The sequence below is a fragment of the Gallinula chloropus genome (assembly GCF_964237585.1).
Source record: "Gallinula chloropus genome assembly, chromosome: Z".
Taxonomy (NCBI): Eukaryota; Metazoa; Chordata; class Aves; order Gruiformes; family Rallidae; genus Gallinula; species Gallinula chloropus.
Window position 1 is genome coordinate 56,908,461 of NC_140089.1, and position 25,220 is coordinate 56,933,680.

The 25,220-nt window shown below is 43.5% G+C and overlaps 2 protein-coding genes across 2 annotated transcripts in view; both read right to left on the reverse strand.

The window, feature by feature from the left end:
* Window positions 1-12,354, reverse strand: part of LOC311203704 (uncharacterized protein) — a gene marked incomplete at its 5' end in the record, with an annotated part of 70,246 nt that extends 57,892 nt beyond the window's left edge. The window contains 3 exon segments of the mRNA XM_084278461.1: window positions 10,205-10,333; window positions 11,779-11,827; window positions 12,258-12,354. Of these exon segments, the coding sequence (XP_084134587.1) occupies window positions 10,205-10,333; window positions 11,779-11,827; window positions 12,258-12,354 (275 nt within the window).
* Window positions 12,355-13,524: 1,170 nt separating this feature from the next.
* LOC311203705 (uncharacterized protein) lies at window positions 13,525-24,940 on the reverse strand (the record flags this gene model as incomplete). The annotated part of the gene is made up of 7 exons (XM_084278462.1): window positions 13,525-13,635; window positions 16,257-16,385; window positions 16,753-16,887; window positions 20,367-20,530; window positions 22,153-22,273; window positions 23,080-23,254; window positions 24,726-24,940. 7 exons carry the CDS (start codon window positions 24,938-24,940, stop codon window positions 13,525-13,527), a joined length of 1,050 nt encoding a protein of 349 aa, XP_084134588.1.
* Window positions 24,941-25,220: the final 280 nt, after the last annotated feature.

Consider the following 25,220-nt stretch of genomic DNA (forward strand, 5'->3'; position numbering starts at 1 on the left):
TTACGCGAAAGGCACAAGTTTCTTTTAAAAAAGGAGGAAAAAAAAAAAAGGGGAGGCTAGGAGGACAGACAGGGAGAGGCTGTTCCATAAAATCTCCTCCTTTGCTGCTCTAATCCCTTCTGGTATTTTTTTCCTGATAAATTAGAATATTAGGTAGCTAAGCTACTCTAACATACTTTGTTGCACTTAGTTCCTTCCTCTATTGTGACAAACCCTTTGCCTGCTACTCTACTCATTATGCATATACATATGTTCCACACCACCTTTCTTAATCCTACCTTCTAATGCTATCTCTGCAATGTAACTTTATAGAGCAGCTATTTGAGACCCTGTTATGAAAGTACTGCTCAGGAGTATTGCTCTGACATGTGAAGTGTGGGAGGAGGATATTTCCAGACACGGAGCAGAAAGCAAACTATGCTCTTTATGTCATACAGTGTGTCCAGACATCACCAACGTGTTGAAACTAGTCCGTTACACGCTGTTGTGATGACATCATCCCAGGACAGATACTCCATCTTTTCTAGAATCAAGCACAAAGTCTCTTTCTAGCAAAATCTTTTTCCTTTCCATAGATGAAGATTTCACTGAAGCTAAAAGCAGTGTCTCCTTTCCAATACCTGAGGTCACGCAGTCAAGGTCTGTGCTACGTCTGAAGTCGTCATCTCCACCCAGGATAGTTCTATCACACCGGCCAGCTCATTTTTAGAACCTGTTACAAAAAGATGCTACATTTTTACTACGGACTTTCAAATCATAGAATCTACCTACTTTAACCTGGCTTCATTCGTTACCATACTTTCTGTCTCTGGCGATTTGTCTGCCCTAGTGTCTCACAAACTACTCATCGATGGCACAATGACAATACTACTATTTTCTCATAATTCACTCCAATTACTTTCATTATTTTTGCAGCCTTGCCATTTCCCAGCGGTATCTGAGTGACTGAGGGGAGGTCACACTGCAGCTTTTGGGGCCTCCCTCTCTTTCTGTGAGGACTCCTGTGGAGAGAGTACACAGAGGCTACTGACCCTTGAATACAAACAGGAAAGCTGAAGCTTGCAACGCTACAGTATCGCACGGAGACACAAAACTCCAGAACCCTCTGAGAGGGGCAAAACTTAGAGCGTCAACTCCATCTTGCGGAAGCTGGAAGAGTTTTCCCAACACTTACATAGTCATTTAGGTGAGAACTCAAATCCCTTCCTGGAGATAAAAGGTTTGTGATAGCATGCCTTTCTGCAGAGTTTCATCATGTTTTCAAATTACCTTGCTCTCCATAGACAACAGTGCCAAACACAAATTCTAATGGATAACCAAATACAAATACTTCCTAAAACCACAAGGAAAATGACAGAGAAACCTTGCAGAAAAGTGCAACAATTTTCATGCAGAACAAAATATGTGCAGAGACACTTGAGTTCTCAAGTTTGAAAAACCTAAGTAGAAGCACAGCTTCTGCACAACAGATCCTCTTTTTGGTTGCCAGAGCCAAGCTTTCTGGGTTCCTGCACGCAAGGCTTTACGTACCAGAGCTGCCAGCACAGCCCTGCATATTTACAGCTCTTCACCACTTCCTGAGGAATGGTTCTGTGAAGGCGCGCAAGGTTTCAGATTGACCCGTCTACTCTCCTACTCCCCGTTTGTCTGTGGATCCCACACTCAACAACATTTCCATACCTGTGAATCACAGATGGAACAAAACAGCCACAGAACTGGCCCCTGTCTCCTTCCAGCCCCACACAGTCCTCCTGTGCACACCAAGTGAAAGGCAAGACCAAGCCCCGCCATAGTGGAAACTCCCATTGTCCTTCAAGAGTCTCTTTTGTACCTGACCATCCCGGCAGACAGCGACAGGAACCTCTGATGGGATGACAACTGTCTGCATGGCTGCAGTCACAGCGTTCAGCGCAATCCATACCGTACGTGCCATCCTGTGGAAACCAACCAAACAACCCAGAGATGACGACAGCTGGGAGTTAGAAGAGAACAAGTTCTGGTCAGTCCTGCCTCAAAAAACAACCACGCATCTCTCCTGAATCCATAAGCTGCGTTCTTAAGATAAAGCACTTTGGGCTTCTGCAGCAGTTTTTGTGTCCTGCATTTTCCTTCCTTCAGTTAAGAGGGGAAAATAAAGAATTACATTCTCTGGAAAAATCCCAGAGGAGGGACTTGGAGACGGTGATCCAGAACACAGCAACCTACACTATCAGAGGCTGCAACGAAGCCTTCTTGGACTGTCCCTCTAATTTCCCTAACAGCTGAGGTCCTACTCCAGGACCTGGGAATCTCTTGATGAGAAAGCAGTTCAGACTCCTTTCTGCCTCAGCTCCTGAGTTGTCGACGTACTGGACAAAAAAAAGATACCACAGAATACCACAATTTCTACAACAAAGTAGTAAAACGTAAAATGTATCTTCAGGGTAAAGCTCATTGCCTAAGCAATGCAAAGTGTATCCCTTTGATTAAAAGTCCTTCTCTCTGCACTACAGCATGTGCTGTTAAAAGAGAATTTCTCTGGCCAGGAGACAGGGCACAAAACATTTCTTCTGGCTACGCAACGTTTTTTGAACCATCAAGAGAAATTACAGTTGTAGGTTAAACACCCTTCTTGCTGTGCTGAGCTGTGCCACAAAAGCACAGCTGATTTTCATGGAACTACATCTGAACGTCTGAATTTGCCTTTTCTTCTTCCACAGAAGGTGGCACATACATCCGGGGGCAGTTCCATACAAAATCAATCTGACAAACTGAAAAGAGCAAAAATCTTCACAATTGCATTTGTAAAACAAGGGAAAGTACAGCTGTGAACCGATCTTACACGAGAAGTGTCAAAACTAAATTAGCAACATGGAAAAACCCCACTAGAATTAAGGTGATACTTATGAGGCTGCCCACAGCAAAGGCCAAAAATGAAAGAAAATCCACGTCATGTTTTAAAATCAGCTAAAAAAGAGGGTTTCGTTTCTAAATTAAATGAATTGAATTTACCAGTCACTAAAAGCCAGAATAAACCCCACAGGAAAGCTCCTCTGCTGGTTTTGGTGTTCGTGCCTACAATTCTACTAGGTTCCACAGCATTTACCTACTCAATCCCAGCACTTTCGAGTCTGACGTAGAACAAAATCTAAGAGCACTCAAGTGCTAGGAGCCCTTTGCTCATGGCAACAGTACATTTTTATACAGAGAAAAAGAAAAGATTAGGCATTTCCTTTGCATATAATCAGATTTGCAAAGAAAGGAAATCCTCAAGTACCTAATTGAAAAGTGGTATGTTTAGTCTGCTATTTATTTAGACTTAAGTAACGATCTGGGCAGTGATAGGAATTTTCTGAAGTTACTGAAAGAAATTGAAATACGTTGATTTAAATAAACTCCTCAAACAAGAACAAAACCAAGATAACTCTGGACTCAACTGAATTAGTTTCCCATTCATTCTCCTACTCTGGAATTCGGAGGCAGAATATGCATTGGAATATGTACATGCTTACAGACTTCACTTGACACAGGCAGAGAGAGACAGCAAGACAAGGAGCATGGGCATGCTAAATTATCTGATGGAGAAATGCTTTTAAGCACTATTGTGGCTCTATTTGCAACAGTGAAGCAAATGCCATGAAACAGTTACCCATCTTTTTTAATAAGTCAGTTTTGGAAGAGCTATTGGAGCTTGGGAGATCGCATCGTCCTCCAGATCAGACACTAAGTGATAAACAAAGCTGCCCTAGGACAAAGAAACATTAGTCTTCTGATGGAGACGTACTGTTGAAAACGCTGCATGAACGTGCACAGATGGAACTCTAATCCACTTTGCAGAACGTCTTAGAATTTGTCTGTCACTCTACTCACTCCGTCAACGTAAACTGTAGCTCACCTGGAAACTAAAAACAACCACCAAAACCCCAAACAAAAAAAAGCTGAGTATTCTGAGAGAAGTTCAACAGAACAAATTTTCATGCAAAACGAAGTCGTGGCTCCCAGTTTAACACTGTAGTTCAGCTATTCCTACCACATTACTGCTCAGTAGAGCTCCTCCAACCTGAGAGAAGCTTAAAGGTGAATTTCCCAGAAAACCAAACTCTATCACTGGAAAAGATGGACTCTGGAAAACCCAGTTTTTCAGAGAAAGAGTTCATGTTTTGACTACAAAATGTAATAAAAAACAGTTACGGAATAAAACACATCAGGTTTGACTTTTACCATTTTAAAACCTTTGAAATTAGATATTTTGATTGCTCTCCCCAAGCACAAATTCCAATGTGCAGCAGACCTGATGCAGCAGACCTGATGCAGCAATGTCATGTCAGTGCAATGATTTCTAACTTTGCAGTTCTCAATGTCAGGGTGACGGCGTCAGAGCCCCAAGAGGAAGGCAAAGACCTGTCTGTCACTGCAATCTTCGGAGTGCCTTCTCACAGCTGACTAAGAATGAAGGCAACTTCTCCGTTCATATTGTACCAGAGATAGAAGATAATGTAATCAAAACTAGGTTGTTTGATGCTAAGTATCTATTTCTGGTACATTCTTTCCTCTCATAGTTTTTTCTGCTTTAACAGAAGCACTCTGGAGAGCATTTGATGCCAACAGGGAAAAATCTGGGTCTGTGCTTTTCAACAAATTCTAAAGGAGCTGGAGAAAAGTCTGAGGCTCGACGTCAAAGCATGAAAGCAGGAAGAGTTTTTCATCTGTGCATCTTAACTGTGTGTTTTGTGTACTTCAGTGTGTTGCACTGCAGAGTTCTTCCCAAAGATTTGTTGTCACGTGTCCCCAATCTTCAACCCAGTTGTGTATGGGCTACCAGGAGCAGTCCTCCTTGGAGACTTATCCCCCCGACAAAATTCAGTGCAAAATCTGGTGAAATTATGAAACTACCTGACAAAGGAGTTCGAATTTTTCTCCTCTCCAGCCTGGGGCACAGGTACAGGTTCCATCCAGTGCACTGCAAGCCCCTCCGTTAAGGCACTGGCAAGTTAAGTTACAGCCAAGCCCCCAGGTACCTCCGGGACAATTTGTTGAGCAATCTACACCATGCCAACCTGCCAAAAAGAAGAATTTCAAGTGACAAATTAATCCAAGATTTCCCCCATTCCTCTCTGCGGACGTGTTTCACTCTGCCTATCAGGCAGCATCTTTCGGAGATGTGCAATGCCAGGGTACCACTAGCTACAAGCTAGTAGCAGCAGTTTCAGACGAGGACTTGTCCACGTTGGAACAAGGGTGGTGAAGGGCACCTCCTGACATCTCTGCACAGCACACATTTGCAGATGGGTGCCACCATGCAATAGCAATTCAGGGCAGATCGGCAAGGAAAACACAGACACCTTGAAATTTCACTGCCAAGCACCAGAGGATACTGAAGGTTTAAGGCATGGGCCAAAAAAGCAAGGACTATATTCCCTACATTCAAGCTGCTGCTGTCGTCATTCTTCCGCCAGTACTGAACAGATGGAGTTCTGCAATACAGTTTAGAAACTAAAATCCTAGACACAAAACAGAAGGAAACATAGCAGCAGTGCCTAAGTTGCATTTCTCCAAGGATACATGGAAGACCTTCTAGATTATTGCTGTACTTCTATCCAGATGCAAAAAAGACTGTAATGGGAAATGGTTCTAAAATGCACCCTACACTGCTGATTATGCTGGGTAGCAATGATTTGCAGACTGCACGCTGGAGGCAGAGAAATGGAAATAGATTTTTAAAAATGTGACCATCTGATACAATAGAAACGGCAGGAGACAGTCCGACGTGACCATCAGCAGTGACACAAGCCAAGGTTCTAATTTTGTACCTTGTTTACAGCAAGCCAAGGGAAAAGTAATTCTGCACTGAGACCAATCAATAGACTGTGCAAAACACATGGATTGAAACGAAGCCGCCTTGTGCCCTGGATTGAGAACTTCACATTTAGGGGTCATTTCAGGCAAAAATGTTACACCATATGAGCTAGAAAACTGAGACACTTTCTCCCATGTCTCTTTCCAGGATTTATACATCTCCTTCTGTTACAAGACAAGCAGCTGAGTGCAGATGAATTGCACCGTTTGCCGACCTTTTGCACTGTACTATGACTAAAACTGCACAATGCACAAGAAGACAGGATTTTGCCTGGCTCAAGGGTAGTTTTTCTCTCACAACCTAGCCTCTCAGCAGTAGCTGCTTTGCGATGGTTACAGAATTGTCTCAGCTGCACTGTCTCCGGGAAGAGCAGAAGATAGAAACTCCACATTTCCTACACGTCTGATTTAACAGTATCAGTCCCTGACAAATTTAGTGGCTGTTTTCCGGTGTAACTAACACTTCTCTCCCACACTCATGCGTTGTGCATTTTTAGACAGGGAGGTCTACCACGCAGGCTTGGCATGGAATTTGCTTGGGAGCATTCAACAGTCTCCCCTCTCAGCAAACCCCCATCACCGCTGAAGGACGCTGGACTACAAACCCTTCCTTACAGCAGAAGTGACAAAGAGAAAGGTGTATTGGAAGAGTGGATCTTTAAGGGAGGTGAGTAGCATAGTTTTGGGTTGAACGTCGATACCACGTGAAAAGATTTCTATGAAACCAGTGCTGGAGGATGTCTGAGATATCTTTGTTCCAGCCAAAGGCATGTGCTACCAGGAGATGAAGAGGTGGGCAGGCACGTGCAGTTTCTGAGGGGGTACAATGACCATCAGAATTACTGCTGAGAGGTGAGAGCCATGCAGGGAGGTCAAGGAGCGTCAGTCTAGTCACACGAATACTGGGAGACCTAGAAAGTTTCTCACAGAAGCAGGGAACAGTAGCGGGCAAAGGCTTGGAAGGGTCTTAGGCAAGATTTTCTCAGAGAGCTGGTGAGGAAAAGAGCATTCAAATAGAATAAATTGCCAGTAGATACTAACATCAGTGCTAAAATGACAGGAAGAAATCGGTGCCTCTGTGTGGCTGAGAGGGGCAAGGGTTGCAGCCAGAGGTCATGCACACCCAGGCTGAGGGAAACCTGCCTATGCATTTCGACTAGGCAGGCTGCTGTCAGACACATGGCAGGCATGCCTGTGGTAATCCCAGCAGATGACAGCACTGCCACCAAGAGAGAAGTGGTGGCACACCTCAGGGTAAACACCAGTAATTCAGTAAACTGCAGCCTCCAGCCCACTGAGAACACAAACATGAGGCATGTGCACTCTTCTTGGGGCAGATGGTTTCCTAGTTTTCACCTCCCAGAGCAGCAGAAGCATAAATCAGCTGGTGATATGGCCTTCAGGGTGCTCTGCTTTTTATTAAGTTTCTTTCTCCTTCTGTACTTCCAAAACTCAAATTCATTTTATGATTAGGGAAAAAGGAAATTAATCTGAAGGGATGCTTACCTGCTTTGCAGGCACAAGAACCATCTACTGGTGAACAGATGGCTTCGTTTTTGCAGTTGCATACAGATGAACAGTTTATTCCATACGTCCCCAGAAGACAGGCAGTACCACAAGCAGCACCCTGAATGACACAAAAACAGAGTCTAAAAACTATTCAGACAATAGAACCAGTACATTCTGTAGACTGACTCAGGTGCTACAAAAGCCAGAGAACATGCCTGTTCCAGGCTGTCACTAAGGTATCTGAAATTTCATGGCGAGGGACTCCTTCATGCTCTTTAAGTCCACAGTAAGCATTACTTTCCTGTTAGTTGTTGGGAGAGCTCAGGTCACACAGCAAACACCACTTGGTTAGACCAAATCTCGGTAAGACAGCAGGTTCATGGAACGTGGATGTCTACAGTATTTTTAGGAATTAATTTGACTGAAGTTTTCACAGTTGTTGTTCCTACAACAGTCACCCTGTAAATATCCAAAGCACAGGTAACCGCAAATGCATGTAAAAGCTGCAGAATAATCCATCCTGAACTGCAAAAACAAGTGTCTTGCTCTAGATTTTCTCTGGATGGAACATCAGGAGCTGCTGCAGCAAGATAATGATTGAAACCATCATTCCTCCCTTTATTTACACCTCACAAGCACATCCTCCTACTTATCACTGTCTTACAAAGTCACTATCTTTTCTTTCCTGAAATGCCTTCACTTCAGTGCTGAGAACCAATCCCAGATTTGCCTCAGAATCTTAGACAACGCCCAGTATTATTTATGTACCTAAATACCGTTACCTTTCTTTTCCTGTGGTGGAGAAAGGACACTCGGGCACCATGAAGAACTTGGCACTCAACTAAAGCCAATGGAGTTGAAAATGTACTGCGAAAGAGAGACTTATTTACCTCAAATCCAGGGGCAGAGGTGCATTTTCCAGTCACACTATTGCAGTCAGCACCATTTTGGCAGCTGCGGATCTGCTGACATGACTCGCCATAGAATCCTGGAGAACACGTCTCGTTGCAGTAGAGCCCCGACCAGCCAGGCTTGCAGGAGCATTCCCCAGACACAGGGTGACAGCTGCCAGGAGGGGATGGAAGGATAAGTAATTCAGGACTAAATGTGACAATCTACAACTGAACAGTTCTTGAGATCTAAATTAGAACGTATTTATAAAATTAATAGTACTGGCATTTTAAGACAGTCATCACTGTCCTGTTTGGAGTGGTTTTTTCGATACATCAGAGGGGGACACAACACACATGAGAAAGCACTGGGTATAAAGCAGAGTCATTGAATATTCTTGGCCCCCCAGTGAGTGTTACTAAGGCATACTGACTCATATACTGATTCACACCAAACTTAGGACTCTATAATTTGTAATTAGATGTAAGAAGCTGCAAAACTTTTGAAGGTTTTTGATGGGTTCTCATGCAGTTAAGCCTAATTGGCAGTAAGATTTATACATTAAGAAAGGGAAGGAAAGAGATGTGGAGAGATACTGCCTATTCAGTAGCACCCTATGCAATTTAACATTCCCATGAAAAGATTTTGACCATGTACACACGAGTCTGTGAGAAACATGCAAACTTGCAAGATGTCCTAAGTTTGGCTTTAAATATACACCCTGACTACATTAACTGAATTCACACCACAAAATTCAACCCTATATATATATATATATACCCCTCAGAGAAAGCAAGAGACAAAAGAAACGCCAGCAGAATGTGTCCTGAAAAAACCCTAATCCCAGCCTAACTATACCAAATTAGTTGGTGATGCAGAATGACCTCCAACAGTCTTATTTACAAATGTGAAGCAGGGATGGAAGATCACCAGAAAGAGCTTACAAGACAAAAGAAAAAACCCTTCTAGAAAAGTACATAGCTACAGTGTGCTCTTTTTACACCAGGTGTCATGTGAATAAAGACATGACAAAACCAGCCTGAAATGCTACAATTCCTACAAACCCCCCAAACTGTGATGGGAAGGGGCAGGGACGTATGGATCTGCTCACATCAGGTCACAGCGCTGTTGCTGTACCCCACTGAGGAAACGGGGTTTATGTGGCCTTAGTCTCAGCCAGCCAGTGCTCACTCTCCATTTTCTCTTGACTGTTGAGTACAAAGGGAAAAATGGATAGTTTCACCTGGTCACAGAGAACAGAGGGCTGGGTTCAATACACACTCTAGCATATCTACCAAAAGAGGCAATGGACAAGAGCCATTTCTGAAAAAACTCTTTGCATAAGAGGCTTGTTACCTGCTGCTGCTCTCTGGATCCCTGGAAAATAATAGAACCTCCCAGGTATACCTATATCTAACCCTTCATGAAGCATAGAGGCTGACAAGCACGAGGATGGGCTTGCCCTTCATGCCCTGGAGCTGCCATCAACTGACCACATCTATTGATTTCAGTTATTTCGCACTTACAGCACACCAGAACGTGCAAGGGATGTATGATCTATCCTGCCTACACACAGTGAGCAATGTAATGATCTACCCACCTGGTAAACAGAGACAAAGGTCCCACTTTGTCATAATATTTATTTGGCGGGTAAGCAACCAAATAAATACAGCAATGAATATTAAGATCACATATAGCTGCAAGCACTGTAATTCAGAAGCTCTTTTGGGCTGAGAGTTTCCTGATCCAGTTAGGGAATACCAGATTCCCTCACAAGTCCTTCACTGCTTCAGATTGCATGGAAGTACTAGAAAAATCAGAAAATCTTTCTTTTCAGATTTCTATCTTCTCTACAGAAGAACAGGTTCAAGGGTGTAAAGCCTACCTCCAGGTAGTGGGCCTGTGCCAGGGACATCTTTTATCACACTTGAGACCATAAATTCCTTCAGGACAAAGCCTTGTTTCACACTGCTCTCCAGTGTATCCTGCTTCACAGAGACAGGCACCACTAATATGGTAGCATTTCCCACCATTCATACACTTGCAGGGCTCAGCACACTGCACCCCGCAAGTCCCCACTGGACACTCCTCTTGGCACCTATGAGAAAAACAAACAAAGAAAAAAGTGGGTTATTTCCCATCAAATACAGCTTTGGGACATTCCAGGGAAATCGAGTTTATGAGCAATCTCTATACGGCTCTAAAAAGCCTCTGAAGTGGAGCAGTGATTTATAGAAATTCATGTTTCAAGTACTTTATGTCAGAATTTGTAACTTTTAGAAGTAAACTGGATTCTGCACTTAGCAATAGCGTGGACAGCCAGCAGATTCCTGTGCCCCTGTAGATGCTCAGGGCCTGGCAGTCCTCTGGCAATCACGCTCAGCAGTCTCTGATGAGAACCTGTCTGTTTGCTGGTTCCTAAATGACGTACCAGATACTTTGCTCAATTGCTAACGTGCTCACACAGACACCTCACTGGTGATGCCATTTTGTTGGCATTAGATGACACTCAAACACATCTGGGAAGTAAGCTAAAGAAAGGAAAATGAGCCTTTGGACGGGTAAGAGTGCTTACTGCACCTCCTAGGTGCACTTGCTTAGTGCATTACTTGAGCTACAAGACCTCCTTCTGCACCTAAGGAAGAGTGAGGATTCTTATCTATCTAAACATTTGTGAGTCATGGAATCAGATTGATGACAACAATTCAATAATTAAAGCTGTACTTCCTTTTCTGAGGGAGTACTTTGAGGTTATTTTTTCCTTGGTTAACTTCTTCTTGGAATATTTCTTCTTCTTTAACAAGAATTAAAATCAGCGGCTCAAGTGCCATGTACTGCAGAATGAAGACTCCCAAGGAAGAACTGCTTTTCTACAAAGGCCTGAAGATTTTTAGGCAATGCATGACTCAAAAATATTTTTGATCCTCATTTTATAAACTAAGAAATTCAAGTGTAGCTACTACCAGTAAGAGCTGACATCATAAATTAAATCTTAAATCCTAAGTCTTAATCCAACTTTAATAAGAAAACAGAAAACTCGCCTGCTGAACATATTGCAAAGGCACTGGTGTTGCTTGGGTAAAAGCTTCCAGATGAATTCCATGAATTGGATCCTCGATAATCAGACATCCAATGTCAAACCACCTGCAATGACAGCCAAGTTAGAGTCTGTTGAAAAGCAACAAGTTAGCCTTTGAACGATGACTGTTTTACAACTTCTAATACTACTGTAGTTAAAAATGTAACAATGACTTACATGAAGGCATTGCAGCATTTCTGAGGGAAAAGAAACACTCTCTAGTGCCTCAAGAGCACCCCCACCTTTGCTGACAGCTCTTTCTTGGCTCTGAAAACTTTCTGCTACCTTCTTCACCTGCTGCCCTGTGTGCAGAAGACGGCAGTGCCTGAAGTTTCACGTACCTGTTGCGTCACTCCTGGGTTTGCTCTTTGCCTTCACTTGTTTCAGACTCGAGCCTCTCTGCTCCCTGCCTCTCCAGGAGATCTTGCCACAGCTCCTGTGTAATCCTGACTGGCCACAGCTACAGCAGCTGCCTTTGTGCAGTCCAGCTGTTGGCACGGAACGTTTCCAATCCTGTTTTTAAGTAGCCACAGAGGAATAGAAAAGTCCATGCTTCCTCTGAACTGGGCTGAACTGTCTCTGACAGCTGAAAGGTAAGCACGTACATCTGCCATCACACCCCACTGGTCCCCTGTGTCAGTTCACCGGCACGGCTGCCAGGGTGGTCTCTCTCCCCCGAGAAAGGCTACTGACAGCAGTGTCTCAGGCTGCCTCTTCCCACAGGTGGAAGCCCTCCCCTGCCTCTCCTTCCAGGAAGCCTCCCATGGCAGAACTGTAGACATCCTTTTCAAAACCACGTATGCTCCTGCTCACAGCAACCCTTGCTCATCCCAAAAGGTGAAATGGGCACTGTTAGGGGCATGTGAGAACCCTTCAGAGCTCAGCTAAAACAACGCAAAGTGAAGAGATGGAGAAAAACCCCCACCTTCAAAATGTCACTTACCTGGAATGGTGTAAGCTGCATTGATGGCCCTCAGAGCAGGGGTGTAGGTCACTGCAGGCATATTGTTGAATGATGTTTGAAACCGATGTGAAGACATTCCTGGCCTTAAGGAGAAACATTCATGTTCTTCCTAGAAAAAGGTGTTTTCATGGACTTGAGAAAGTAACAACATTTTCTAAGCAAAAGCACAAAGCAGGTCAAGCACTCGCTCCATCAGCAATTCTGCCTTTTTGGAGAGGACAGCGCTGTAAAGGCTGTCCTGTCCTGTTCCAGACTCCCCAGGGAAGTGGTCACAGCACCCAGCTTGACTGAGTTCAAGAAGCAGCTGGACGATGCGCTCGGTCCCATGCTCTGACTTGGCTGGTCCTGTGTGGAGCCAGGAGTTGGACCCTATGATCGTTCTGGGTCCCTGCCAACTCAGAACATTCTAGGAAGGACTCTGTATTTCACACAACTACACTGATTGCTTTGCTCCAGTGAACTCTTACTGAGGCATGGAATACTTACAAAATCCACAGAATATACATCACTTAACAGGATGGACTATTTAAACCTACGAGCTTTATCAGACTAATTTAGTGAGTGATACAGAGATGGAATGTAATAGGCTAATCCAAATTTCCTATCAAACAATTAAGAGAATTTGATTGCATGGAGGCTTTACCTTGATCACATCTGGCCCCCTTCCAGCCTGGGCTGCAGTAACATGTTCCCGGGATGTGATCACACGTTGAGTTGTTCAGACAGTCACAAATCTGCCGGCATCCATACCCGTATGTACCCTGAGGGAATTCTGCACCAAGTGTGAGAGAAAAAAGGAACTCGAATCAGTCAGAGCTTCTTAACTGTGTTGGGATTACAGATCTGCAGCACCACGGACGCTACCATTCGTTCCTAGCCCCAAGCTCTGTCTGTCCACGGCCAGCAGATGGCAATGTGTCACCAGTGGCAGACCCCTAGGGCAAGATTTGCTTCGAGAGGATCTCTGTGTATCTGGGAGACTATGAGAAGGGAAGAGGGAAAAGGAGAAGGAAATTGTCTCTACTTGGGATTTGGCTTTACTTGTACTGGGCCTGCCACTAAGGCCGTGAAATTAGGAAGGAACGAAAACCGAAAAAGAAGAAAAGGGTAAAAGACAGTAAAGAAACAGGCAAATTAGGAACCAATTGTCCTTCTCCACCAGACTGTCAGGTCTCCCAGGCTACTCAGAGCCCTGTGCTTGAAAACCCGTGCAGTCGTATGAGCGGAGCCAGACATCTGGCTGGTGTCACGTCATATGACACGTGTGTCGATGTGGGAAGACAGCAAGAGATAAGGTCTTCATAACCAATTCTGCAGGTTTTCTCTGGAAAAAGCCCAGGTCCGAGTTGGGGACATCCTGCAATAGAAGGAGCGGGAAGAGAACTGGAGTGAAGCAACTGCTCCAGAACTAAAATGCAAACATCCTGGGTAAGTATATTAATGGACTACAGCCAGTACTGCACATCCGCAGGGGGAGCATCTGAATGTCAGAGTCATTCATTCTGTGTGTGCACATGACAGACTCTTCCACAGGGATGCCCAGCCGCAGCCAAAAGTTGTCTTCCTCTAAAGCAAGGCTAAAGAGGAGTTCAAATGTAGTTGCCAGCACTCTGCCAGTGCTTATGCAGCTGCCTCCCCTGCTACCGCGGAGGTAACGTGTTACATCTTCTGGGCCAAAAATGCTTAGCAGCGTGGGAAGACATCAACGACTGAAATGTGAAAACACCAAAGGAAAGTTCTGTCACTCATTTATAGACCAAGAATGGATGACAAAAGTCACTTACTCTGTGTACAGTAAAGGCCAGTCCATCCTGGAGTACATTTGCACTCCCCATCGCAGGCACTGCAGTAAGCTCCATTATGGCAATTGCACGTGTGGATGCAGTTCGGTCCCCAGTGGGAAGGTGGGCAAGCTAAAACAACCCACAGCAATTCATTAATTGATCCCAAATGACAAAGATCAGTGATATCCACAAACAGAGCTGCTTACATTCACATAGAAGCACTGCTTCACTTGGTGTTTGTTGTTTTGCTTTTAAAGCCATTTCTTGGGCTACTCCATTCTGAGCAAATCGCCACAGGTTGGGTTTTCTCTAACTAAGGACTTCTTTTACTCTACATAAAAAGTGTTGAAAAAAATTGGAAGTGTCGAAAAAGCCAGCAATTCAAACTTGATCCTCAGTAACTAGGACACTCATACCAGCTTTCTCCACACAGAAAGCCAAGTAACTTTCCTCTTTTCATTATTTTTTAATCTGCAAGCAGTTACGTTGAACACAGCCAAAGGTATAAGTCTTCTAAGCCTCAAAACTGAAGGAGTACAAACAGAGAAGGTTGAAACACATCTCACAGCCTATAGATTTAGGCTAAATATGAAGCTTAATTCTTTAATTTCTAATGTTAGAGTCTAGGTAATTACCTAAATAGAGTGCAAATGATCAGGACTGTACCTTTATCAAGTGGACTCTTGCTGCTGTGGTTGCATTGATGAATATAGTATTTTTTAAAAAAAGTAATTCCTGAATCCTTTAAATGCAAAAGGACTCATCTATGTGTGGGCTGCATTTTTGCAAAGTGGTGGTTTTGCCCAAATTTCACTTCATTAAGAAATATACTACATTGTAGTGACAAAAAAATAAACACTAAGTTTGGTTTTTCTTGTTTTTGCTTCAGTTGTGCCTTATGATTCTTTTTGTTATTGTTTTTGTTTGAAAATAGTGGTCAGCTATGAGGGAATGTAAATCCCATACAGATGAAAGGTTAAAAGTTTTAAGAAGGTTACTGGTTCCAGAAGAATTTAATGGAATCGTTATTTTCCATGTGAACAAAAGGCCTGTACACAAAGCAAAGAAACTTGCTCTGTTACAGCCCATGAGCATAGTCTAAATAGATGCTTCCATTCATATTGCTGGCACCATTTTCTTGTTATTGATTTGTGAGTAAGTCTCTCCTCCTCCTAAATACCCCTATTCTTCTACTCTCCAAAATACCTACTTATTTTACCATAAAACCAGACGCCTTTCTTGCTACTGGCTTCCACAGGAATCGGCTCAAGATTTATCTTGCTATGATACTTAGTTGTGCATGCCAATCACTTCACAGAATTTAGACAGCAAAGAGTTTTTTTTCCAAAGTCACCAGCTGCTACATTGCACTGGTACAGAGCTAGTTAACCTGGACTAGCCAAGCCATAAATGAGTTACCATAAGTGACGTGAAACCAATGTGGGATGGTATTCGGAAATGCACCTCCCTGGAAATCAGCACAGTCTCTTTGGAATGTTGACGTATCAGGCTTTGGTGTGGCTTCTTTTATTCACAGAAATGGGTTGACTGAAACTTTGGAATACAGTGTTTTGGACCGTGTGGATTTTGGTACTTCATGGAATTGGATCTATTTCTCGTGAGAATTCTGCCTCAGGTATTTCTCTCCTATTATCAGTATTTTCATAGACCTGACAAGGCATCTGGAGAATGCTGAATTATTTCATAAAAGAACTCCTATGAAACATAATGAAATTAGGGCCTAGCACTCTGAGTCAGTAACAAAGTCTTCACTGGTTTAGCATACCAAGGCAATACTCCTCAAGTGAGGTAGAATGGCAGTAAAAAGGGGTATCTGCGTTGTGCTTTTATGTGGCAAGGTTCTGGTGGCGAAGGGGGGAAGCAGGGGTGGCTTCTGCAAGAAGCAGCCAGAAGCTCTCTGCAGATCCTCTACAACTCTTCTTGGGCAGTGAAAGACTGAAAATTGGTCTCTTCTCTCATATTCTCCATCCCACTTCTTAGAAAAGCCAGAGTGCAATTATGTTGCTGATAGTGCTGATAAACTGAAGAAGAAAACTTTCGGATTTCTTCCTCCTATACCACACAGTCCTCATTTCTGACTTGGACAGTGGGTTTTTTACTAAATACTAGATAATGTAAATAGCCAAACCCGAATTGATTGTTGTTAAAAGAAAGGGGAACATTTCATACTTACGTTGAGAGCAGTCACTACCAATCCAGCCAGGGTAACACTGACAGGATTTATCAATAGGATTGCACATTCCTTTACTGGTGCACGTGCATATTCCAATGCAGTTCTTGCCAAATCTGCCACTGGGACATACTGGAACAAAACACAATTAGAACTCCTTAGTAATCAGAATGGGATTACCTTTTCTTTATTTCAAGAGGAATCTTGATACTAGGATCAAGACAGGTACCGCTTAGTATAATGTTCAGTAAGGCATTAGAAATTCTGGGAAGCCCTTTATACATGCTCATTATGCAAATAATACAAATAACAATACAGTGGGTTTCATACTGTAGGATCAAATGTTCAAACAGTTTAAACCTGCTTAAGATTCCTAATTTATACGCTGCAAGCACTACAACAGCAACTGCTGTTGGTTTTATGGCTTCCAAGCGACAGAAGGAAAATTGCTGAAGTGCCTGGTCTCTCTGTCCCAGAGAGTCTTTACTACAACTTGTACCTTCGTTACAGAGGGCTCCTGTAAACCCAGGTAAGCAGTCACATAAGCCAGTAATATGGTGGCAGGGACCACTGCTGTGTACACACCGGGGGCATGTCTGGCTGCAGCGGTGTCCATAAATCCCAGGGGAACAGACTGGAATCAGAAAGAACAAACCGTCATTCCTTCCTACACTTTCTATACAGCCGTGAACTACTCTTCAGAGCAATTCCTGACTCTGAATTAGCGCTGCTTTCTAAATACACAAGGCTGGCAATGGCATCCTCATTATTCGTGCAGTTCAAGGCTTTACACTCACAAATGGAGATTTGCTCGTCTTCCTCTAAGGTTCACTATATCCCAGCTCTTAATGACTTAACTGACATTCTGTTACTTGTCAGGCCATGCTGACTTGGGTTGCATGTGAAATGCATCTCTAGTTTTTATGTTATACACATTTGGCTATACATAGTATGTCCTCTCCAACAAAAACAACTCCTAAGGCATATTTGAAGAAAAGTAATTTAAAAAGATAGACTGGATAGTTTTATCTGTAGAGGAGTATGGTCATCTTAGACCTTGACTTCTTACCTGTTTCCTAACTTGGAAAACAAATAGCCATTACTTCACTGAGAAAAACTTACCAATGTTTTCCAGTGATCCTTTAAGTACTCATGACATGATACAGCCAGCTACACATCACCTAACTTTTAGAGAACCTGGGACCAGAAATAGGAATTCACTTAATTCTTACGCGAAAGGCAGAAGTTTCTTTTAAAAAAGGAGGAAAAAAAAAGGGGGGGGCGAGGAGGACAGACAGGGAGAGGCCGTTCCATAAAATCTCCTCCTTTGCTGCTCTAATCCCTTCTGGTATTTTTTTCCTGATAAATTAGAATATTAGGTAACGCATCAAGAGAAATAGCTGTTGCACAGCAGCACAATTAGCACAATGCACAATTAGCACTCACAGAACTTAACTTGGAACCTTTCCCGTATTTTAATTTCATTCAAGATTCAGTCTTTTAATTATACACTCGATACGAGTTACATGGCTCGATCTCCCTAGAGATCCTCGCTGTTTTGGTAGGTAATACTAAACACCAAAAAATACCAAGTCTGATGGTTACTTTAACAAACCTAAAAGAAAAAAAACCCAAGCTATTCTAACATACTTTGTTGAATTTAGTTCCTTCCTCTATTGTCACAAACCCTTTGCCTGCTGCTCCACTTATTATGCATATACATATGTTCCACAACACCTTTCTTAATCCTACCTTCTGATGCTATCTCTGCAGTGTAACTTTATAGAGCAGCTATTTGAGACCGTGTTATGAAAGTATTGCTCAGGAGTATTGCTCTGACGTGTGAAGCGTGGGAGGAGGATATTTCCAGACACCGAACAGAAAGCAAACTATGCTCTTTATGTCATACAGTGTGTCCTGACATCACCAACGTGTTGAAACTAGTCCGTTACACACGCTGTTGTGATGACATCATTCCAGGACAGATACTCCATTTTTTCTAGAATCACGCACAAAGTCTCTTTCTAGCAAAATCTTTTTCCTTTCCATAGATGAAGATTTCACTGAAGCTAAAAGCAGTGTCTCCTTTCCAATACCTGAGGTCACGCAGTCAAGGTCTGTGCTACGCCTGAAGTTGTCATCTCCACCCAGGATAGTTCTATCACACCGGCCAGCTCATTTTTAGAACCTGTTACAAAAAGATGCTACACTTTTACTACGGACTTTCAAATCATAGAATCTACCTACTTTAACCTGGCTTCATTCGTTACCATACTTTTGGTCTCTGGTGATTTGTCTGCCCTAGTGTCTCACAAACTACTCATCGATGGCACAATGACAATACTACTATTTTCTCATAATTCACTCCAATTACTTTTATTATTTTTGCAGCCTTGCCATTTCCCAGCGGTATCTGAGTGACTGAGGGGAGGTCGCACTGCGGCTTTTGGGACGACAATAAGGCCAAGAAGACTCCGCGCTCAGTTAGGTGAGTGCTGGCTGTGGCAGCCTCCCTCTCTTTCTGTGAGGACTCCTGTGGAGAGAGTCCACAGAGACTACTGACCCTTGAATACAAACAGGAAAGCTGAAGCTTGCAATGCTACAGTATCGCACGGAGACACAAAACTCCAGAACCCTCTGAGAGGGGCATACTTAAGAGTGTCAACTCCATCTTATGGAAGCTGGAAGAGTTTTCCCAACACTTACATAGACATTTAGGTGAGAACTCAAATCCCTTCCTGGAGATAAAAGGTTTGTGATAGCATGCCTTTCTGCAGAGTTTCATCATGTTTTCAAATTACCTTGCTCTCCATAGACAACAGTGCCAAACACAAATTCTAATGGATAACCAAATACAAATACTTCCTAAAACCACAAGGAAAATGCCAGAGAAACCTTGCAGAAAAGTGCAACAATTTTCATGCAGAACAAAATATGTGCAGAGACACTTGAGTTCTCAAGTTTGAAAAACCTAAGTGGAAGCACAGCTTCTGCACAACTGATCCTCTTTTTGGCTGTCAGAGCCAAGCTTTCTGGGTTCCTGCACGCAAGGCTTTACGTACCAGAGCTGCCAGCACAGCCTTGCATATTTACAGCTCTTCACCACTTCCTGAGGAATGGTTCTTTGAAGGCGCGCAAGGTTTCAGATTGACCCGTCTACTCTCCTACTCCCCGTTTGTCTGTGGATCCCACACTCAACAACATTTCCATACCTGTGAATCACAGATGGAACAAAACAGCCACAGAACTGACCCCTGTCTCCTTCCAGCCCCACACAGTCCTCCTGTAGAGCAGAGAATTTATTTAAAAACTGGAGTTTCTAAGAATTTCCCAGAAAACCAAACACTATCACTGGAAAAGATGGAGCCAGTTTTTCAGAGAAAGAGTTCATGTTTTGACTACAAAATGTAATAAAAAACAGTTATGGAATAAAACAAATCGGTTTTGACTTTTACCATTTTAAAACCTTTGAAATTAGATATTTTGATTGCTCTCCCCAAGCACAAATTGCAAGGTGCAGCAGACCTGATGAGGCAATGTTATGGCAGTGCAATGATTTCTAACTTTGCAGTTCTCAATGTCGGGGTGACAGCGTCAGAGCCCCAAGAGGAAGGCAAAGACCTGTCTGTCACTGCACTCTTTGCAGTGCCTTCTCACAGCTGACTAAGAATGAAGGCAACTTCTCCGTTCATATTGTACCAGAGATAGAAGATAATGTAATCAAAACTAGGTTGTTTGATGTTAAGTATCTATTTCTGGCACATTCTTTCCTCTCATAGTTTTTTCTGCTTTAACAGAAGCACTCTGGAGAGCATTTGATGCCAACGGGGAAAAATTTGGGTCTGTGTTTTTCAACAAATTCTAAAGGAGCTGGAGAAAAGTCTGAGGCTCGACGTCAAAGCATGAAAGCAGGAAGAGTTTTTCATCTGTGCATCTTAACTGTGTGTTTTCTGCACTTCAGTGTGTTGCACTGCAGAGTTCTTCCCAAAGATTTGTCGTCATGTGTCACCAATCTTCAACCCAGTTGTGTATGGGCTACCAGGAGCAGTCCTCCTTGGAGACTTATCCCCCCGACAAAATTCAGTGCAAAATCTGGTGAAATTATGAAACTACCTGGCAAGGGAATTCACATTTTTCTCCTCTCCAGCCTGGAGCACAGGTACAGGTTCCATCCAGAGCTTTGCAAGCCCCTCCGTTAAGGCACTGGCAAGTTAAGTTACAGCCAAGCCCCCAGGTACTTCTGGGACAATTTATTGAGCAATCTACACCATGCCAACCTGCCAAAAAGAAGAATTTCAAGTGACAAATTAATCCAAGTTTTCCCCCATTCCTCTCTGCGGACGTGTTTCACTCTGCCTATCAGGCAGCATCTTTCGGAGATGTGCAATCCCAGGGTACCACTAGCTACAAGCTAGTAGCAGCAGTTTCAGACGAGGACTCGTCCACATTGGAACAAGGGTGGTGAAGGGCACCTCCTGACATCTCTGCACAGCACACATTTGCAGATGGGTGCCACCGTGCAATAGCAATGCAGGGCAGATCGTCAAGGAAAACACAGACACCTTGAAATTACACTGCCAAGCACCAGAGGATACTGAAGGTTTAAGGCATGGGCCAAAAAAGCAAGGACTATATTCCCTACATTCAAGCTGCTGCTTTCATCACTCTTCCGCCAGTACTGAACAGATGGAGTTCTGCAATACAGTTTAGAAACTAAAATCCTAGACACAAAACAGAAGGAAACATAGCAGCAGTGCCTAAGTTGCATTTCTCCAAGGATACATGGAAGACCTTCTAGATCATTGCTGTACTTCCCTCCAGATGCAAAAAAGACTGTAATGGGAAATGGGTCTAAAATGCACCCTTCACTGCTGATTATGCTGGGTAGCAATGATTTGCAGACTGCACGCTGGAGGCAGAGAAATGGAAATAGATTTTTAAAAATGTGACCATCTGATACAATAGAAACGGCAGGAGACAGTCTGACGTGACCATCAGCAGTGACACAAGCCAAGGTTCTAATTTTGTACCTTGTTTACAGCAAGCCAAGGGAAAAGTAATTCTGCACTGAGCCTAATCAATAGACTGTGCAAAACACATGGATTGAAACGAAGCCGCCTCGTGCCCTGGATAGAGAACTTCACATTTAGGGGTCATTTCAGGCAAAAATCAGTCCCTGACAGAGGTGGGCAGGGACGCGCAGTTTCTGAGGGGGTACAATGTCCATCAGAATTACTGCTGGGAGGTGAGAGCCAGGCAGGGAGGTCAAGGAGCGTCAGTCTAGTCACACGAATACTGGGAGACCTAGAAAGTTTCTCACAGAAGCAGGGAACAGCGCGCAAAGGCTTGGAAGGGTCTTAGGCAAGGTTTTCTCAGAGAGCTGGTGAGGAAAAGAGCATTCAAATAGAATAAATTGCCAGTAGATACTAACATCAGTGCTAAAATGACAGGAAGAAATCGGTGCCTCTGTGTGGCTGAGAGGGGCAAGGGTTGCAGCCAGAGGTCATGCACACCCAGGCTGAGGGAAACCCGCCTATGCATTTTGACTAGGCAGGCTGCTGTCAGACACATGGCAGGCATGCCTGTGGTACATCCAGCAGATGACAGCACTGCCACCAAGAGAGAAGTGGTGGCACACCTCAGGGTAAACACCAGTAATTCACTAAGCCGCAGCAGCCTCCAGCCCACTGAGAACACAAACATGAGGCATGTGCACTCTTCTTGGGGCAGATGGTTTCCTAGTTTTCACCTCCCAGAGCAGCAGAAGCATAAATCAGCTGGTGATATGGCCTTCAGCGTGGTCTGCTTTTTATTAAGTTTCTTTCTTCTTCTCTACTTCCAAAACTCAAATTCATTTTATGATTAGGGAAAAAGGAAATTAATCTGAAGGGATGCTTACCTGCTTTGCAGGCACAAGAACCATCTACTGGTGAACAGATGGCTTCGTTTTTGCAGTTGCATACAGATGAACAGTTTATTCCATACGTCCCCAGAAGACAGGCAGTACCACAAGCAGCACCCTGAATGACACAAAAACAGAGTCTAAAAACTATTCAGACAATAGAACCAGTACATTCTGTAGACTGACTCAGGTGCCAGAGAACAAGCCTGTTCCAGGCTGTCACTAAGGTATCTGAAATTTCATGGCGAGGGACTCCTTCATGCTCTTTAAGTCCACAGTAAGCATTACTTTCCTGTTAGTTGTTGGGAGAGCTCAGGTCACACAGCAAACACCACTTGGTTAGATCAATGGACAGTATCTTAAGTAATAAGGAAGCCCTTCACGAAACCAAATCTCGGTAAGACAGCAGGTTCATGGAACGTGGATGTCTACAGTATTTTTAGGAATTAATTTGACTGAAGTTTTCACAGTTGTTGTTCCTACAACAGTCACCCTGTAAACATCCAAAGCACAGGTAACCGCAAATGCATGTAAAAGCTGCAGAATAATCCATCCTGAACCGCAAAAACAAGTGTCTTGCTCTAGATTTTCTCTGAATGGAACATCAGGAGCTTCTGCAGCAAGATAATGATTGAAACCATCATTCCTCCCTTTATTTACACCTCACAAGCACATCCTCCTACTTATCACTGTCTTACAAAGTCACTATCTTTTCTTTCCTGAAATGCCTTCACTTCAGTGCTGAGAACCAATCACATTTTTGCCTCAGAATCTTAGACAACGCCCAGTATTATTTATGTACCTAAATACCGTTACCTTTCTTTTCCTGTGGTGGAGAAACGACACCTGGGCACCATGAAGAACTTGGCACTCAACTAAAGCCAATGGAGTTGAAAATGTACTGTGAAAGAGAGACTTATTTACCTCAAATCCAGGGGCAGAGGTGCATTTTCCAGTCACACTATTGCAGTCAGCACCATTTTGGCAGCTGCGGATCTGCTGACATGACTCGCCATAGAATCCTGGAGAACACGTCTCGTTGCAGTAGAGCCCCGACCAGCCAGGCTTGCAGGAGCATTCCCCAGACACAGGGTGACAGCTGCCAGGAGGGGATGGAAGGATAAGTAATTCAGGACTAAAAATGACAATCTACAACTGAACAGTTCTTGAGATCTAAATTAGAACGTATTTATAAAACTACTAGTACTGGCATTTTAAGACATACATCACTGTCCTGTAAATAGATGTAGGAAGCTGTAATACTTTTGAAGGATTTTGATGGGTTTTCATGAAGTCAGACTAATTGGCAGTAAGATTTATACATTAAGAAAGGGAGCCTATATATATATGCATGCACATATCCCTCAGAGAAAGCAAGAGACAAAAGAAATGCCACCAGAACGTGTCCTGAAAAAACCCTAATCCCAGCCTAACTATACCAAATTAGTTGGTGATGCAGAATGACCTCTCACAGTCTTATTTACAAATGTGAAGCAGGGATGGAAGATCACCAGAAAGAGCTTACAAGACAAAAGGAAAAACCCTTCTAGAAAAGTACGTAGCTACAGTGTGCTCTTTTTACACCAGGTGTCACGTGAGTAAAGACATGCCAAAACCAGCCTGAAATGCTACAATTCCTACATTTTGTACATTCCTGTACAAAACAAGGCGCTAATGTTGACAAAGGCAGACAGAGGCCTTTTTTGCTTCTTCCTGCAAACTGCATCTTCAGAATGACAAGTTTCTGTAAACCCCCCAACCTGTGATGGGAAGTGGCAGGGACGTATGGATCTGCTCATACCAGGTCACAGCGCTGTTGCTGTACCCCACTGAGGAAACGGGGTTTATGTGGCCTTAGTCTCAGCCAGCCAGTGCTCACTCTCTCTTTTCTCTTGACTGTTGAGTACCAAGGGAAAAATGGATACTTTCACCTGGTCACGGAGAACAGAGGGCTGGGTTCAATACACACTCTAGCTCAAATCCTTGCATATCTACCAAAAGAGGTAATGGACAAGAACCTTTTCTGAAAAAACTCTTTGCATAAGAGGCTTGTTACCTGCTGGTGCTCTCTGGACCCCTGGAAAATAATAGAACCTCCCAGGTATACCTATATCTAACCCTTCACGAAGCATAGAGGCTGACAAGCACGAGGATTGGCTGGAGCTGCCATCAACTGACCACATCTACTGATTTCAGTTATTTTGCACTTACAGCACACCAGAACGTGCAAGGGATGTATGATCTATCCTGCCTACACACAGTGAGCAATGCAATGATCTACCCACCTGGTAAACAGAGACAAAGGTCCCACTTTGTCATAATATTTATTTGGCGGGTAAGCAACCAAATAAATACAGCAATGAATATTAAGATCACATATAGCTGCAAGCACTGTAATTCAGAAGCTCTTTTGGGCTGAGAGTTTCCTGATCCAGTTAGGGAATACCAGATTCTCTCACAAGTCCTTCGCTGCTTCAGATTGCATGAAAGTACTAGAAAAATCAGGAAATCTTTCTTTTCAGATTTCTATCTTCTCTACAGAAGAACAGGTTCAAGGGTGTAAAGCCTACCTCCAGGTAGTGGGCCTGTGCCAGGGACATCTTTTATCACACTTGAGACCATAAATTCCTTCAGGACAAAGCCTTGTTTCACACTGCTCTCCAGTGTATCCTGCTTCACAGAGACAGGCACCACCAATATGGTAGCATTTCCCACCATTCATACACTTGCAGGGCTCAGCACACTGCACCCCGTACGTCCCCACTGGACACTCCTCTTGGCACATATGAGAAAAACAAAGAAAAAAGTGGGTTAGTTCCCATCAAATACAGCTTTGGGACATTCCAGGGAAATCGAGTTTATGAGCAATCTCTATACGGCTCTAAAAAGCCTCTGAAGTGGAGCAGTGATTTATAGAAATTCATGTTTCAAGTACTTTATGTCAGAATTTGTAACTTTTAGAAGTAAACTGGATTTTCCACTTAGCAATAGCGTGAACAGCCAGCAGATTTCTGTGCCCCTGTAGATGCTCAGGGCCTGGCAGTCCTCTGGCAATCACGCTCAGC